At 38.3% G+C, this 19,752-nt stretch overlaps 1 protein-coding gene across 1 annotated transcript in view; it reads right to left on the reverse strand.

Moving 5' to 3' along the window:
- The window catches only part of PRKDC (protein kinase, DNA-activated, catalytic subunit), a gene marked incomplete at its 5' end in the record, with an annotated part of 225,068 nt that overhangs the window by 151,531 nt on the left and 53,785 nt on the right, over positions 1 to 19,752 (reverse strand). The window contains 4 exon segments of the mRNA XM_081817118.1: positions 1,930 to 2,063; positions 3,405 to 3,504; positions 4,990 to 5,084; positions 12,840 to 13,066. Coding sequence (XP_081673244.1) covers positions 1,930 to 2,063; positions 3,405 to 3,504; positions 4,990 to 5,084; positions 12,840 to 13,066 — 556 coding nt within the window.

A 19,752-nucleotide genomic window follows, 5' to 3' on the forward strand; every position in this document is an offset into this window, starting at 1 on the left:
TGGTTAAAGGATCATTTAACTGGTGGTGGGGCTTAAGAGTGTACTTGACATGATGAGCACCAGGTAATATATAGAATTATTGAATTACTATACTGTATATCTGAAACTAGTATGACACTGTATGTTAACTAACTGGAATTAAAATAAAAACTTAAGGGAAAAAAACTACTGGGGGGAAAACAGAGAGAGAATGGTGGATGCAACATTGGAGGGCACAGAGGAGCATAAGTGAAGGAATGTTCATTCCTTTTATACAAAATATATATTGGCAGCAGGGCAAGGTTCATCTACTACTTGGTATCCTTTGTGTAACAGAAACAATTCTGAGAAGCAGAGTTCTACTTATTTCATTGAAAATACGTGAGGTCTCTCTTGTAGGCAACTGAGAAGAACAATAGAAATGTCTAGGATCAGTCAAGCTGACAACACTAGAAATTGTGTGGGCTGAGGGAGAGTCAGAGATCTGCCAGGGAGGGAGGTAAGGTCTGCCAACTAGCAGTTGCACCCATATAATATCTGGGCCAAAGTTTCATTTAAAAATAAGGAAAATATTGGGGCGCCTGGGTGGCTCAGTCGTTAAGCGTGTGCCTTCGGCTTAGGTCATGATCCCAGGGTCCTGGGATCAAGCCCCGCATCAGGCTCCCTACTCCGTGGGAAGCCTGCTTCTCCCTCTCCCACTCCCTCTGTTTGTGTTCTCTGTCAAATAAATAAATAAAATCTTAAAAAAAATAAAAATAAAAATAAGGAAAACATGCCCCACCCTTCCACCCATCCAATCTTCATGGACTTTATAGGTGTATTGTAAGAATGACAACATATAAGACTAACTTTGTTCACTAAAAGCAATAAGCAAATATAAAATACTAGTGTTTTTTAAACAATTCTCTACATTAAAAATCCAAATACACATTACCACTTTATATATATAATTATAGTAAATAAATATAGACAAATATTTATATACCAGAAAGTATATGTAGTACTAATACAAATGCAACATATGCTATATAAATCTATGGCATATATCATAATACATTCCATAGTATAATAAAATATAGAATCTTCTAAGTTTTAGAACTATACCAAGTAATTGTCACTTCTTCTTCCATGAGGAAAAAGCCCCAAAGTAGTACTCCACCCTATTTTCTAAAAAGAACTGGGTCTTCCTCATGTTTTATAGTGTACCATGACCTTTCTTATCCAGACACCATAGCACCTCTTGGTTCTGGACTCTTGCACAGTGCATTCCATAGGGGGAAGCCAGGGCCTCGGTCCCTCCTGAGGCACAGTTTCCCCACACCTACACTCCCAAACCTCGGTCTGGACTTAACTGGAGAAAACAGAATACATTTATTCCTGCACTAAAAAATTTAGTAATATTTCAAGTCTGTAAGTATTGTTTAATGGCTTAGTGCAATAATTATTAAAAAGCATGGGTTCATTGCTTTCCTTTAATATCACAATAATCTGAGATCATTCAGATTTAGCAGTTTAGCAATTTCTTATTAATCACATGGTGAAATAAAACAACTGCATTATTTCACTAACTATTAACTGAATATCATGTTAACTGCACTGGTTATCCAACCCTTCTTCATTTCCTTTAAATGAGATAAAAAAGCAAAAATGTAGTAGGATAAAAAAGATACTGGGAAATTCTAAATTTACTTCCTCTATATCGTTTGACATCAAAATAGGATTTTTTTCTTTCCTTCTATAAATCTTTGATAAATGTACACCCCATAGTTTATCCTTTGTCATACAAATGATCTGTAATGATTATTGAATATACTTATCCTTTTATTAGGAATGTATTATTTGTTACACTCATCTATATAATGGAAAGGTTACATTTTAAATAAGTATACATCTCTTTTACTACTAGTAACAGCAAAACCCATAATTTATAGGACATAAAGATCACAATACCTGGCAATAAAGGAACAAATTTATAAAAGAGTTCTATGGATTTGTGTCGACATTCTGTTTGGGGCCTCCCACAGTGGGCTAACAGCCACTGGACCACATCCAGTAAACACAATGATGCCGCAGGTGGAAATCCTCTAAATGGAGATAACACACTATATTTAATACACATGCCCCAACATTTAGCATTTAGCTAAATGTTAGTACAGAAACCATAAACTCAATTTTGCCACACATGTAGAAACTTCATCAAAAGGCATTCAATTTATTTTTAATGTATTATCACTAGTATGCCATCAAAATGTCACAGGTTAAATATATTGGTCCTAAATGCTGCTTACCTTCATTTTTTGTTAACTCGAGGGAAAAGTTAAAAAGTATTTCTTAAAACAACAGTACCAATATTTTCATGTTTCCTTTCCAATGTACCTTAAAACAAAGGGGGATTTGAAATCTAAAGCAATGTTTCTCAAATTGTGGTCCCTGAGCCAGCTGCATCAATATTATCTGTAAAACTTGGCAGAAAATGCAAATTCTTGGCCCCACTCCAGACCTACTGAAAGATTCTGGGGGCAGGATGCAGCAACCTATGTTTGTTGTTTTTTTTTTTTTAAGATTTCATTTATTTACTTGAGAGAGAGAATGAGATAAGAGAGAGAGAGCATGAGAGGGGGGAGGGTAGAGGGAGAAGCAGACTCCCCGCCGAGCAGGGAGCCCAATGCGGGACTCGATCCCGGGACTCCAGGATCACGACCTGGGCTGAAGGCAGTCGCTTAACCAACTGAGCCACCCAGGCGCCCGCAACCTATGTTTTAACAAGACCTCCAGGTAATTCTGATGCATGTTTCAGTTTGAGAACCAATGATCTGGAGAGGTCAAAAGTTAACAATAGGATCTGAAGGGATCAATTTTAAAACAACAGAGAAAATATTAATATCTAATTTACATGTGCCAATGCTTCTGCAGAGTGGTAGCAGCCAGCAGACTCCCTAGACACCCTGCACAGATCTGGAGGGGCTGATGCATGGCACACCCCATCCTTCTGGAGAATAAGACCTTGCTAGGATGGAATTAACAGTCAAGACTGGATACCACTGATTAATAAGCCTGCCTTGGCTTTGGGTAGCTTCATTTCATAATTCTGTAATTCCATGGCTGTCAAAATGCTACTATTTCAATATTTCAGTTTTTATATTTCAAATTTACTCCATAATAGCTCATGCATTTTCTAGTCAAATAATTCCACACCAAATTTGTATTCAAAATTAGTGCAGATAAAATGTGTTACAAATTTATACCTTAAACCAAGCATTTTCAAACACAAAGCTTTTTAGTGTCCTAGAAATTGACTCCTATTTCCACGCAGTCCTTGTTTAGAAAATGGATTCTTTATGCTTCCACACATTCCTTCCAAATTCTTTTACTGAGAATTAGTTTTATGTTGGAAAAAATAAAAAAGGGAAGCAATTAGCACCTACCGTGGCCTACGTCGCTTTTTTACTTTGTTTAAAGATACATACTTCTTTTCAATGATACGCCTTAGGTGATCAATGGCATCACAACATTGTTGAATTGTACCTGTTCTCGAGTATAAAAATATATTTCCAAAGGAGATAAATAGCTAATTATTATTAATAAAATAGCATTATAAGTTTATTGACCTAGTTTAACTAAAAAGGTAATTTTACAATAGAGTTAATATTGTTTCATCCCTCAGAATGCAAATTTTAAATAAATGATTTATATTGTCCCAAAACAAAAACAAAACCCACATTTAAGATTGCAGGATAGTATAGTGCACATGCACAAACACACTCACAGCAATACTGCACCTAATGAGAAACTGCTCCACCAGTCCCCAGCCAGCCAAAGCACAGCCTCACATAATGGATTTGAGGTGGAAGAGACTCTATGGGTATTACAAAACTCACATACCAGGCCAGATCCTATTTACCTCAATTTAAGCCTATTATTTAAGGGGTATAAATTCCTTGACCTCCCCTTGTTCTTATGTAGGTTAAGCCATTCGATAGCTTGATAATATAGCCACTGGAGGAGAACCAAAGTAAATTAGTAAAACCATCCACAGACATCTCGGGTTATTTAGGAAAGGAGCCTTACAGAACTTGAGTTCTGTAACCAAGAAAAAGTTTTCTTTTTATGCTTTGAAAATATGGCAGTGATTTTTAAAAGTTAAGTTTCACTTGTTGAGAAAATTCACCTATATAACTGTTAAGATAAACAATTTTAAGCTCTTTGATGACAAGAGCTAAATTTTAAGCACTTTTACCCATAGCAGGCTATCAACATGAAGAGTAATAGAGCTCAACCTGTGTTTTGAAAAAACAAAATAAAATCTGGATAAGTGAAAGAGCATTCTGCCACACACAGCTATGTGACCTAGATCAGTCGCTTGTGTTCTCTGGGTAAGAAGTCTAAGAAGACTTCTAGCCCAGAAATTCCAGGATGTTCATAATACCCGCTAGACAGAATTTCATTGTAAAGACTACCATTTATTACTCTCTTAGCTAATTTAAGTCTATGTCTGACTTATTATTTTGTATTATTTCTTAATTATGGTCAAAACAGCTTTATCACAATCTTGTAATGATATCTATTTTCCATGTTTCAAATTGTCATCAGTGAGACACTGGCCACATCTCAGTGGTTATCATACCCAGCTTTCTTTACATGGTGCAATCGTACATTCTCACATTTCGTGTCATCACAGTAACTGGCTGGCTTCATTGGAGCTGCACAATAAAACTGTCCCACCTGCCCTGGGCAGGATCTCTGACCAGCCAGGGGTCAAGCCCAGTGGCCACCAAGGGCACTCCCTGGAAAATATGTGGGCCTTAGAGGAGGCGGGCATTGAAGGGGCACCAGAGGGGCATATCTCATATCTCCCCTTCACACTTACCATTCTAAATGGGAGATGAGAGAAAAGAAAACACCACCTTAAGAGAGAACTACTTGAGGCTTAACCCCTGAGTGGAAAAGCTCTTATAGATTTGTCAGGCAAACAGAACTGGTGTGCAAACAAAAAGCTCAGATAAGACCTACCTAAGGATTTCTCATCTGTGTGTGCTAAGGCCAGACTTTCCAGATATGTAACCAATGCTTCAAACACAAACTGTTCTACCAAAGACTCTTCTTCCCTGTAAAATAAAGAATATTGAACCTCACCTAGGAAAACAATAAAGCAGGAGTGACAAGGGAAAATAATGTTATCAAAGAACACATAAATTAAACTTGTTTTAAAAAAAAATGGCTCAAATGTTTTGAAACATAAAGCAACCTAAAATACTTCTCAAAGAAAACTTCCTCAAGAGCAGACCAAAAAGTACATAAACCAAGAGACAACAGTGGCTTTTTCTGTGCACACAAGTACCCTTCCATCTGTAGAACTGCTCATAGCACATAAGCTCTGAACCACTGTTCTGACCACACTTCCACACACCTCATTAAGATTAATAGAAAAGGTCTCATACCACATCCACATTCTTTCAGAATAAAAGAATTTCAAGAGCTCTCACCCTATCCAAAAGTAAGTCAACACCAACAGTAAACGGTAAGCCTTTTACAAGCACATCAGGCACATGAAAGTAATTAATTCAATCAACAATGTCTGTGGACCATCTTCTTATATAGAGTAAACTCATGGGTGGGTGAAGGGCAGAGGGCAGATCTCTCCCTCGAAAATCTGTTCCTTAATAACACAGGACAGCAAATGATTAAGTATAAAATGACAGGGCTAGGTACTAAGTCTCAGAGGAGTTCAGAGAATAGCACGAGTTGGAAGTTCTACTTGTGTGATGAAGTGCTGGGTCACTGCACAGCCCACGGGAAGGAGTGCATTCCTGGGACAAACAGAACTGGAGTGAGGTGCTGGAGGACGGAGAGCACTTAGAACAAGAATTACAAACTGATGCTTGGTTTGGCAGGAATACTGTCCCAGTATTTTTTTTTAAGTTTGAATCCTAGGAGGGGCAGGGCCTGTCAGAGTTCCACAAGCTCCACATCTCCCCTAGTGTCACACACCCCGATCTGACACTGAAAATAAAGGACATTCCCCATAAATGTGTGGTATGGGCAAAGACATGGAGGCAAGATGAAAAACACAGGAGACAGCAAGCAAACTGGCAAAGCTAGAAGAAAAGGTTCACTTGGAAGAGCAGTTTGTGATGAGATTGCAAAAGTTGGGGTGGGGGGGGTCTTGAAAGGCCAGGCTGAGCATAATAGTTTTTAGCTTATGTATCAACACCAACTAAAATAGGTAATTAGAGAAATGACATGACAAAATGATGCCCTAAAACTGTGCTTCCAAAGAAAGGTGTACAAAACAGTTCATTAGCATGCAGAAAGGAAAAAAGAGAACTCATATTTATAGTATTCAACATGCAAGACCTCAAAAAATTTATCACTCATGCACCTTTTCTCAAAAAGCCACTTCGAATGTGATCCAACAAATCAATAGTATCCAAAAAGGAAGACAAGAGAGGAAAAGGAAACAAAAGATCAAACACAGGGAATAAGTACAGAGGACATCCAAGAGGAGAGGCAAGGAGACCCAGACTTGACAGGTGAGCAAGGATCCAAAAAAGAGACTTGTTAAAGCTGTCTCCACCAAAACACCACAGTATGGATTTTTCAACCTATAAAGAAGAAAGCCTAAATTCCTCTTAATCTGGCCTACCACGATCAGGTAAAGTTCTTCTCCTGTCCATGTTCAATCTGGAGCAGCTGACAGTGCTCATTTATCCCACATGAGAATTTTGCTTTGACATGCTCCTGACACATGGGGGTGGACCAATGGGAACTGAGATGCAGAATTTAAAGGGCAGTCCACACTCCCAGACAGTATTTCTCCCAGATGTCAGTTGTAGTCTACTTCACACCATTCTGGAGAGCTCTGCTTCCCAAAACTAACATGAACCTTGTCACTCTAATTCCTTGGAATGCGCTTCTGTAATCTTTCATGGAAGCTGAAACCAGTCTCCACTGAACAGAATATCCCAGGATACTTCACCTAACAGCGAAAACACTGACCTTTACTGCTTGCCAAAATCCAAAAATATATCATTTAGGGTATATACATACAAAATGAAACAAAAACAAACAAGGGAATAAGTAATGTAAAGAAAGAATGATTAGTTCAGAGCAGAGGAAGGTCTGAAATACTGAAAATACTCCATTTCTTAACCTAGGTGAGTATACAAAAACTTGTTTTATTATCATTCAAGAAACTTTAGAGTTTTTTTTTTTAACCTGAGGCATACTTGACATACAACATTGTATTAATTCCAGGAGTACAACATAACTCTGCATTTGTATATGTTACAATATGATCACCACAGTAAGTCTAGTTAACATGGATCACCATACAGTTACAAAATTTTTTTCCTTGTGATGTGAACATTTAAAATCAACTGTCCTAGCAACTTTTAAATATGCAATACAGTATTATTAACTATGGTCACCATACTGTACTGTATAGGCACACCTCAGAGATCTTACGAGTTTGGTTCCAGGTGACCAAAATAAAGCAATTATCTCAAAAAAGGGAGTGAAGTGAATTTTTTGGTTTCCCAGGGCATATAAAAGTTATGTTTACACTGTACTGTATATTAAGTGCACAACAGTATTATGTCTAAAAAATGTACATACCTTAATTAAAAATACTTTATTGCTAAAAAATGCTAACCATCTTCTGAGCTTTCAGCAAGTCATTATCATTTTGCTGGTGGAGGGTCTTGCCTCGATGTTGATGGCTGGTGTTGACTAATCAGGTTTGTGGCTGCTCAAGGTTGGGCGGCTGTGACAACTTCTTCAGATAAGGCAACAGAGAAGTTTGCTGCATAGATCAACTCTTCCTTCCAGACCCAATTTCTCTAAAGCATGTGATGCTATTTGGTAGCATTTCACCCACAGCAGAGTCTCTTTCAAAATGAAATCAATCCTCTCAAACCCTGCCACTGCTTTATCAACTAAGTTTATACAGTATTCTAAATCCTTTATTGTCATTTCAACAATCTTCACATAATCTTCAACACAAGTAGATCCCGTTTCAAGAAACCACTTTCTTTGCTCATCCATAAGAAGCAACTCCTCATCCATTAAAGTTTTGTCATGAGATTGCAGCAATTCAGTCACACCTTCAGGCTTCACTTCTGATTCTGGCTCTCTTGCTCTTTTCAACACATTTGCAGTTACTCCCTCCATCGAAGTCTTAAACCTTGACTTCAAAGTCATCCATGAGGTTAGAATCAACTTCTTCCAAACCTCTGTGAATGTTGATGTTTTGACCTCTTCCCATGAATCATGAATGTAATTAATGGCATTTAGAATGGTTAATGCTTTCCAGGTTTTCAATTTATTTTGCCAGATTCATCAAAGGAATTACTCTCTATGGCATCTATAGCGTTATAAAATGTATGTCTTAAATAATAAGACTTGAAAGTCAAAACTACTCTTTGATCCATTAACTGCAGAACGGATATTGTGTTAGCAGGCATGAAAACAAATAATCTCATGATATCTCTCCATCAGAGCTTTTGGGTGACCAGGTGCATTGTCACTGAGCAGTAATATTTTGAAAGGAATCTTTGTTTCTGAGCAATTCTCAACAGTGGGCTTCAAATATTCAGTAAACCAGGTTGTAAACAGATGGCTATCATCCAGGCTTTGTTGTTCCACTTAGAGAGTACAGGCAGAGTAAATTTAGCATAATTCGAAAGGGCCCTAGGATTTTCGGAATGGTAAATCAGAACTGGCTCTAACTTAGTCACCAGCTATATTAGCCTCTAACAGGAGAGTCAGCCTGTCCTGTGAAGCTCTGAAGCAAGGCACTGACTTCTCTCTAGCTATGAAAGTACTAGATGGATTATTCTTCCAGTAGAAGGCTGTTTCATCTACACTGAAAATCTGTTGCTTACTGTAGGCACCTTCATTAATTATCTTAGCTAGATCTTCTAGATAACCTGTTGCAGCTTCTATATCAGCACCTGCTGATTCATCCTGCACTTTAATGTTATGAAGACAGCTTCTTTCCTTAAACCTCATGGATCCTCTGCTAGCTTCAGACTCTTCTTCTGCAGCTTCCTTACCTTCTCACTGCATAGAACTAAAGAGAGTTAGGGCCTTGCTCTGGATGAGGCTTTGGCTTAAGGGAGTTTTATGGCTGGTCTGATCTTCTATCCAGACCACTACAACTTTCTTCATATCAGCAATAAGTCTGTTTCAAATCCTTTTCATCCATGTGTTCACTGGAGTGTCAGCTTTATTTCCTTCAAGAACTTCTCCTTGGCATTGACTACTTGTCTAACTGGTGTAAGAGGCCTAGCTTTTGGCCTATCTCGACTTTTGATATGCCTTCGGCACTAAGCTTAATCATTTCTAGTTTCTGATTTAAATTGAGAGATGTGCAACTCTTCCTTTCACTTTAAAACTTAGAGGCCATTGTAGGGTTATTAATTGGCCTAATTTCAAAACTGTTGTGTCTCAGGGAATAGGGGGGCACGAGGAGAGGGAAAGAGATAGGGGAACAGCCAGTTGGTGGAGCAGTCAAAACACACACATTTATCAATTAAGGTCACTGTTTTATATGGGAGCAGTTCATGGCACCCCAAAACAATTACAATAGTTATATCAAAGATCACCATCAGAGATCACCACGCCAAATACAGGAATAATGAAAAAGTTTGAAATAATTTAAGAATTACCAAAACATGACTTAGAGATACAAAGTGAGTAAATGTTGGAAAAGTAGTGCCTACTCAAAGTCAATTTGTAAAAAATGCAGTATCTGTGAAGAGCAATAAAATGAAGCACAATAAGGGATGCTTGGTGGCTCAGACGGTTAAGCATCTGCCTTCGGCTCAGGTCATGATCCCAGAGTTCCGGGATCGAGTCCCGCATCGGGCTCCTTGCTCAGCAGGGAGTCTGCTTCTCCCTCTGCCCCCCCATCTTCTCTCGCTCACCCTCTCTCAAATAAATAAATAAAATCTTTTTTAAAAAATGAAGCACAATAAAATGAGGAATGTCTGTACATCCCTGACTTATTTATTTCATAATTGGAAGTTTGTACCTTTTGACCAGTCACCCATTTCGCCTACCTCTCTTCCCAGCCCGTGGCAACCACCAATCTCTTCTCTGTATCTTTGAATTTTGTCTTTTTTTTTTTTTTTTTAAGATTTCACAAATAAGTAAGACCATAGGTATTTGTCTTTCTCTGACTTATTTTACTTAACATAATGCCGTCAAGGTCCATCCATGTTTTCACAGATGGCATGATTTCATTCTTTTTTTCACAGCTGAATAATACTCCGTTGTATACATATACCACATTTTCTTTATCCATCCATCCACTGATGGACACATTCCATATCTTGGCTATTTTAAATAATGCTGCAATAATCGTGGGGGTGCATACATCTTTTTGAATGTTTCATTTCCTTTGGATAAATACCCAAAAGTGGAATTGTTGGATCATATGGTACTTCTATTTTTAATTATTGAGGAACCTCCATACTATTTTCCTTAGTGGGTCTGTCAATTTGCATTCCTATCAGCAGTGCACAAGGGTTCCCCTTTTTCTACATCCTTGCCAACATTCGTCATTTCTTGTCTTTTTCATAGTAGCCATTCTAACAGGCATGAGGTGATATCTCCTTGTAGTTTTGATTTGCATTTCCCTGATGACTAGTGATATTGATCACTTTTTGTCACCTTTTCATTTTATTGATGGTTTCCTATGCCATGCAGGAGCTTTTAGTTGATACAGTCCCACATATTTATTTTTGCTTTTGTTGCCTTTGCTTTTAGAGTTAGAATCAAAACATCATTGGCGAAACTGATGTCACACAGCATACCACCTATGTTTTCTTCCAGGAATTTTATGGCTTCTCAGGTCTTACATTCAAGTCCTTAATCCATTTTGAGTTAATTTTTGTGTATGGTGTAAGATACTAGTTTAGTTTCATTCTTTTGCATGTGGCTGTCCAGTTCTCCGAACACCAGCATGTAGTGAAGAGACTGTCCTTTTTCCACTGTTTATTCTTCGCTCCTGGGTCAAAAACTCATTCACCATGTTTGCCTGAGTTTATTTCTAGGCTATTTTGTTCCATTAACCTGTTTTATGCCAATACTACACTGTTTTGATTACTACAGCTTTTGTAGTATAGTTTGAAATCAGGGTGCATGATGCCTCCAACTTTGTTCTTCGTTCTCAAGATTGCTTTGGCTCTTCAATGTATTTTGTTGTTCCACACAAATTTTAGGATTGTTTGGTTTCTATGAAAAATGCCATTAGAATTTTGATACGGATTGCACTGAATATGTTGATTGCTTTGAGGAATATGGACATTTTAACAATATAAATCCTTCCAATACATGAGCATGGTTTATCTTTCCACTGATTCTTCAGTTGCTTTCACCAATGTCTTATGGTTTTTAATGTATAGGTCTTTCATCTCCTTGGTTAAATTCATTCCTAGATATTTTATTCTTTTTGATGTGATTATAAGTGGGATTGTTTTCTTAATTTCACATCCTGATAATTGGTTATTAAAGTATAGAAATGCAACAGATTTGTATATACAGATTTTGTGTCCTACAACTTTACTGAATTCATTTATTAGTTCTAATAGTTTTTTGGTGAAGTCTTTAGGGTTTTCTATATATAATACTGTGTCATCTGAAAATTGTGACAGATTCATACATATGTTTTAAACACTCTTCTGTACATATAAGTTTCACAATTTTAAAAAGCTAAAAAAAAATAACATAGTGGCTTCAAACTCTAGTCAATTTTCATATAAATGTGCACATGAACACATATACACATACACAGTTTCCTATCCATCCATCCATCCTTCTCTATCATCTATCTTACTTTTACAATTGTTCCTTCTTCTTTATCATAACTGTCATTTCATGAGAGAACTATCTGGACCAAACAAAGTCAGGTTCCTCATTATAAAATTACTTGTAATCATCTACTACTACTTAAAAGAACTGATTTCAGCAACAAGTTTTACAATTATCTATGTGATTAATTATTATCTATCTCTTTTTTAAAATGTAATCCTCATGAATGGCTGTATCTGTTGATCATCAGCATTTGGCACAGTGCTTGGCACATAATATTCTTAATAAGTAACAATAAATGAATGAACAAACACTACTAAAACCTTAGGTCAGGGACTAATGATTCTTTTTTTTTTTTTTTTGGATTTCTGAAACAACCCCTTCACTGGTGTCCTGGCCCTGTCTTATATCACTCAGATCTACTCTCCATATAGCTATGGGCAGGTGGATTTTAGGAGGAAATTTAAACATGCAGCTCTCTTCTCCCAAAACTCCAGGAACTTGTTGTCACTAGAAGTAACCTATTTTTTTTAACAATACAAACAAAAGCTCCAGGCCAGTCTCACTATGCTCCCTTTCAAACTTCCAACTCCACAGTCAAGGAAAATAAAATGTCTTCATCTCCTTATATAACATCCTATTTTTTATCTCTACCCCATTTCTTTGATCTGAAATGCTTTGGCTGATTTATTTATCCTTTAAGCTTCATCTAAGTATAAACACTACAGGAAGACTTCTTTAACCTACTCAAGCTGGCTCAGATACTCCTCTTCTGTGCTCCAAAGATTATGTCCTCTGTTGCATTTAAAAGACTGCTGTGGTATTATGTTTGTACGTATTTCTCAGTAGTTTCTGAGCTTCCTGAATGCGAACTGTATTTTAATTCATTTTTTAATCCCCAGAAAATAGCACAGCATCTGACACATAATAGTTAACTAAATGCCTGATATACGAATACATGGATACATAAACAGCACTTTTCACAATCACTACTAAAAATTTCAAGAACTTATTTTATATTCTTCCCTGTCATATGGCTTACTTACCTGAATTCCCTATAGATATTATTAAAGGCAAGTGATGCTCCTAGCCTCTTGAAAGCATTAGGGTGAAGGGCAAAGCTGTACAGTCGCTTGAAAAGCGATTTGGTGTTTACTGGACTTTTTTCCTGCTGCTGCGGTGTTGTCTGCTTAATGGACCATTTGAGGAATTCGCGAATACACCGACCACAAAAATCTCTTAAAGTACTGTCAACAGGGTCTACAATTCCATCCTAAAACAAAACATAAGATGTCAACTGAACACCCTGGTCTTTTCTGAGTATAACTACAACATGTTGTGAAAATTAATTTAGAGCACTATTCAAGAAAAAATAAGCACAAGTAAAACCAATCAGATGGTTTAGAAACTAAACTCTAATAACAATGTCCTTTTGACATAATGAAAACACTTTCTTTCCAAAAAACTAAGAAACGGGATGCCTGGGTGGCTCAGTCAGCTGAATGGCTGCCTTCAGCTCGGGTTACGATCCCAGAGTCCTGGGATCAAGCCCCACACTGGGCTCCCTGCTCAGCGAGGAGCCTGCTTCTCCCGTCTGCTGCTCCCCCTGCTTCTGCTTGCTCTCTCCCTCTCTGCCAAATAAATAAAATCTTTAAAAAACAAAACAAAAAACAAACAAAAAACTAAAAAACTGAAAAATCCATGAAAAAAAGAAAGACTATTTTAATTATGTAGTAACAAAATTTCTTCCTTTCCCTGAAGAAACCCAATGGCTATATCCTAAAAGTTTCTCTGGTGATTTTACCTTATAACAGTATTTGAGATGCTTTATTGAGGTTAAAGAAAATAAGATCCTTCTGGGTTCCAAGAGAACTGTAATGCTACATAAAGAAAAATCATGGGGGAGAAGCAAGATGGCGGTGGAGGAGGAGACCTAAATTTCGTCTGGTCCCAGGAATTCAGCTAGATAGGTATCAAAGCATTCTGAACACCTACAAACTCAACAGGAGATTGAAGAATAGCAGCAACTCTCTGAACAGAAAAATGACCACTTTATGGAAGGTAGGATGTGCAGAGAAGTGAATCCGAGGCGATATTTGGGAAGATAAATGGCGGGGGGAGGGAGCCTCCATCAGCCACTACCAGCAAGTGATAGAGCAGCGGGGCACAAAATCGGAACTTATAGAAGTCGGCTCTGCTGAGGGACATGACTCCAGTGGCTAAGCGGGGGATGGAACCCTTGCTGGGACAGTGTGATCTCAGGACCCTTGGGGTCACAGGAAGACCAGGGGTGCCTGAGTGTGGCAGAACTCCCAGGTATCAGAGCAGGGAAACCGGCTGCACAGACGGAGCCGAGGAGTGGGCTCTCAGCTCAGAGTTGCCATAAACCATGATCCACGGCACAGTCGAGCCACTGCTCTTCCAGCAGGGACCCAACAAGCGGCAGATCCGGGGAGACTCCCCTTCCTCCCCTGGGAGGAGCGGCGCGGGAGCGCACTGCAGGGATCTGCTGGGTTTGGAGACTCCACACTGGGTCGTGTGCCAGAGATAGAAACGCTCGGTCACAGGCTGGGTGAGCACGGAGTGCAGCTGGAGACCAGGGAGACGGGAGTGATTGACTGCTTTTCTCTGGGGGCGCACTGAGGAGTGGGGCCCCAAGTTCTCAGCTCCTCCAGTACCAGAGATCGGGAGACTGCCATTTTCACTCTCGTCGTCCAAAGCTGTAGAGAAAGCTTTCAGGGAATAAAAGCTCCCGAAAGCAAACCTGAGCAGATTACTTAGTCCGCCCCGGGAAGGGCGGGGCAATTCAGCCTCGGGCAAAGACATTTGGGAACCATGGCAACAGGCCCCTCCTGCCGAAGATCAGCAAAAACATCCAGCCAAGACCAAGTTTACCAATCAATGAGAACTGCAAAACTCCAGAGCTAGGGGAATACAGCACATAGAAATCATGGCGTTTTTCCCATGATTCTTTAGTCTTCCATATTAATTTATTAAATTTTCTTTTTTTAAAAAATTTTTCTTTCATTTTCAACCAACAACTTATCAATTCCTTTTTATTTTTATTTTTTTAAAGATTTTATTTATTTCACAGAGAGAGACTGAGAGCAGGAACACAAGCAGATGGAGTGGGAGAGGGAGAAGCAGGCTTCCCGCCGAGCAGTGAGCCCGATGTGGGGCTCGATCCCAGGACCCTGGGATCATGACCTGAGCCGAAGGCAGACGCTTAATGACTGAGCCACCCAGGCGCCCCCAATTCCTTTTTAAAAATCTTTTTTAATTTTCCTTTTTACAACCATATTCTATCCCTTCATTGTATTTAACCTTATTTTTTGTATATATATAAACACGTTTCTCTTTCTTTAAAATTTTGGGATACAGTTTCCTCTCACAGACCAAAATATACCCTAAATCTCTAGTGTATGGCTTTGTTCTAGTCTCTTGCCTGATCACATTTTTTTTTTTTAATTTTTCTTCTTTCTTTTTTCAACCAACTTCTTAACAATTCCTTTTTTAAAATCTTTAATTTTCATCTTTACAGTCATATTCCATCACTTCAACGTATTTACTCTTATTTTTGGATATACATAAGTGTTTTATTCTTTAAAGTTTGGGGAGGCACTTTATTCTTTCTTTTTTTTTGGGGGGAGGCAGTTTATTCTAATAGACCAAAATACACCCAAAATCTAGTGTGTGGCTCTGTTCTATTCACCAGCCTGATCATATTCTTTTTTTTTTTCTTTCCCTTTTTTTTCCTTTCTTTAACCCTGGTTTTGGGTCTCTTCTGATTTGTTTAGTGCATATTTTTCTGGGGTCATTGTTACTCTTTTAGTATTTTGTTCTCTCATTCATCTATTCTTATCTGGACAAAATGACAAGATGGAAAAAATCACCTCAAAAAAAAAAGAACAAGAAGCAGTACCAACTGCCAGGGACCTACTCAATACGGACATTACTACGATGTCAGACCTAGAGTTCAGAATGATGATTTTAAAGATACTAGCTGGGCTTGAATAAAGCATGGAAGTTATTAAAGAAACCCTTTCTGGAGAAATAAAAGAACTAAAATCTAACCAAGTCAAAATCAAAAAGGCTATTAATGAGATGCTATCAAAAATGGAGACTTTAACTGCTAGGATAAATGAGGCAGAAGAGAGAATTAGTAATAGAGAAGGCCAAATGATGGAGAATAAAGAAGGTGAGAAAAAGAGAGAGAAACAACTACTGGATCATGAGGGCAGAATTTGAGAGATAAGTGATACCATAAGATGAAACAATATTAGAATAATTGGGATCCCAGAAGAAGAAGAAAGAGAGAGGGGGGCAGAAGGTATATTGGAGCAAATGTTCCCTAATTTGGGGAAGGAAACAGGCATCAAAATCCAGGAGGCACAGAGAACACCCCTCAAAATCAATAAAAATAGGTCAACACCCCGACATCTAATAGTAAAACTTGCAAGTCTCAGAGACAAAGAGAAAATCCTGAAAGCAGCTCGGGACAAGAGCTCTATAACCTATAATGGTACAAACATTAGATTGGCAGCTGACCTATCCACAGAGACCTGGCAGGCCAGGAAGGACTGGCAGGATATATTCAGAGCACTAAACGAGAAAAATATGCAGCCAAGAACACTATAACCAGCTAGGCTGTCATTGGAAATAGAAGGAGAGATAAAAAGCTTCCAGGACAAACAAAAACTAAAGGCATTTGCAAACACAAAACCAGCCATACAAGAAATACTGAAAAGGGTCCTCTAAGCAAAGAGAGAGCCTAAAAGTAACAGAGACCGGAAAGGAACAGAGACAATATACAGTAACAGTCACCTTATAGGCAATACAATGGTACTAAACTCATATCTTTCAATAGTTACCCTGAATGTAAATGGGCTAAATGCCTCAATCAAAAGACACAGGGTATCAGACTGGATTAAAAAGCAAGACCCATCGATATGCTGTCTGTAAGAGACTCAATTTAGATTTAAAGACACCTCAAGATTTAAAGTGAGGGGGTGGAAAACCATTTACCATGCTAATGGACATCAAAAGAAAGCTGGGGTGGCAATCCTTATATCAGACAAATTAAATTTTTAACCAAAGACTGTAATAAGAGATGAGGAAGGACACTATATCATACTTAAAGGGTCTATCCAACAAGAAGATCTAACAGTTTTAAGTATCTATGCCCCTAACATGGGAGCAGCCAATTAAGAACAAAATCAAAGAAACACATCAACAATAATACAGTAATAGTAGGGGACTTTAACACCCTCCTCAGTGAAATGGACAGATCTTCTAAGCAAAAGATCAACAAAGAAATAAAGGTTTTAAATGACACACTGGACCAAATGGACTTCACAGATATATTCAAAACATTTCATTCCAGAGCAACAGAATACACATTCTTCTCTAGTGCCCATGGAACATTCTCCAGAATAGATCACATCCTAGGTCACAAATCAGGTCTCAACTGGTACCAAAAGACTGGGATCATTCCCTGCATATCTTCAGACCATAATGCTTTGAAACTAGAACTCAATCACAAGAGGAAAGTTGGAAAGAACTCAAATCCATGGAGGCTAAAGAGCATCCTACTAAAGAATGAATGGGTCAACCAGGAAATTAAAGAATTAAAAAAAATCATGGAAACAAATGAAAATGAAAACACAACTTTCAAAATTGTTGGGATGCAGCAAAGGCAGTTCTAAGAGGCAAGTATATAGCAATACAAGCCTTTCTCAAGAAACAAGAAAAGTCTCAAATACACAACCTAACCTTACACCTAAAGGAGCTGAAGAAAGAACAGCAAATAAAGCCTAAACCGAGCAGAGTACAAGAAATAATAAATTTCAGAGCAGAAATCAATGAAATGGAAACCAGAGGAACAGTAGAACAGATCAACAAAACTAGGAGCAGGTTCTTTGAAAGAATTAATAAGATTGATAAACCCCTGGCCAGACTTATCAAAAAGAAAACAGAAATGGGGGCGCCTGGGTAGCTCAGTTGGTTAAGCAACTGCCTTCAGCTCAGGTCATGATCCTGGAGTCCCTGGATCGAGTCCCGCATCGGGCTCCCTGCTCGGCGAGGAGCCTGCTTCTCCCTCTAACCTTCCCCCCTCTCATGTACTCTCTCTCTCTCTCTGATTCTCATTCTCTCAAATAAATAAATAAAATTAAAAAAAAAAAAAAAAGAAAACAGAAATGACCCAAATAAAAAAAAATCATGAATGAAAGAGGAGAGATCACAACCAACACCAAAGAAATACAAATAATTATAAGAACATATTATGAGCAACTATATGCCAGCAAATTAGATAATCTGGAAGAAATGGATGCATTCCTAGAGATTTATAAACTACCAAAACTGAACCAGGAAGAAGCAGTAATCAAAAATCTCCCAACATGGGGCACCTGGGTGGCTCAGATGGTAAAGCGTCTGCCTTCGGCTCAGGTTGTGATCCCAGGGTCCTAGGATTGAGCCCTGCATCTGGCTCCTGGTTCAGAGGGGAGCCTGCTTCTCCCTCTCTCTCTGCCTCTTCCCCCTGCTCATGCTCTCTCTCTGTGTATCTCTGTGTCTCAAACGAATAAAAATCTTAAAAAAAAAAAATCTCCAACAATCAAGAGCCCAGGGCCAGATGGTTTCCCAGGAGAATTCTACCAAACATTTAAAGAAGAATTAATACCTATTCTTCTGAAACTGTTCCAAAAAATACAAATGGAAGGAAAACTTCTAAATTCATTTTACGAGACCAGCATTACCTTGATCCCAAAACCAGACAAAGACCCCATCAAAAAGGAGAATTATGGCTAGTGTATGGCTTTGTTCTAGTCTCCTGCCTGATCACATTTTTTTTTTGCCTGATCACCAATATCCTTGATGAATATGGATGCAAAAATTCTCACCAAAATACTAGCCAATAGGATCCAACAGTACATTAAAAGGATTATTCACCACGACCAAGTGGGATTTATCCCTGGGCTGCAAGGTTGGTTCAACATCCGCAAATCAAAACATTAATAAAAGAAAGAATAAGAACCACATGATCCTCTCAAAAGATGCAGAAAAAGCATTTGACAAAGTACAGCATCCTTTCTTGATCAAAACTCTTCAGAGGGTTTAGACAGATAGAGAGTACATACCTCAGTATCATAAAAGCCATCTATGAAAAACCCAGAGCAAATATCATTCTCAATGGGGAAAAACTGAGAGCTCTTCCCCTAAGGTCAGGAACACAGCAGGGATGTCCACTCTCATCATGCTATTCAACATAGTACTAGAAGTCCTAGCCTCAGCAATCAGACAACAAAAAGAAATAAAAGGCATCCGAATCGGTAAAGAAGAAGTGAAACTCTCACTCTTTGCAGATGATATGATACTTTATGTGGAAAATCCAAAGGCTCCACCCCAAAACTGCTAGAACTCATATAGCAATTCATTAAAGTGGCAGGAGATAAAATCAATGCACAGAAATCAGTTGCATTTCTATACATCAACAACTAGACAGAAGAAAGAGAAATTAAGGAGTCGATCCCATTTACAATTGCACCCAAAACCATAAGATACCTAAGAATAAATCTAACCAAAGAGGCAAAAATCTATACTCAGAAAACTATAGAATACTCATGAAAGAAATTGAGGAAGACATAATGAAATGGAAAAACGTTCCATGCTCATGGATTGGAAGAACAAATATTGTGAAAATGTCTATGCTACCTAGAACAATCTACACATTCAATGCAATCCCTATCAAAATACCATGGATATTTTTCACAGAGCTGGAACAAATAATCCTAAAATTTGTATGGAACCGGAAAAGACCCCGAATAGCCATAGGAATGTTGAAAAAGAAAAGCAAAGCTGAGGGCATCACAATTCCGGACTTCAAGCTCTATTACAAAGCTGTCATCATCAAGACAGTATGGTACTGGCACAAAAACAGACACACAGAGCAGTGGAAAAGAA

Source organism: Leptonychotes weddellii, chromosome 4 (assembly GCF_054177405.1).
Source record: "Leptonychotes weddellii isolate Sample4059 chromosome 4, ASM5417740v2, whole genome shotgun sequence".
Classification (NCBI taxonomy): Eukaryota; Metazoa; Chordata; class Mammalia; order Carnivora; family Phocidae; genus Leptonychotes; species Leptonychotes weddellii.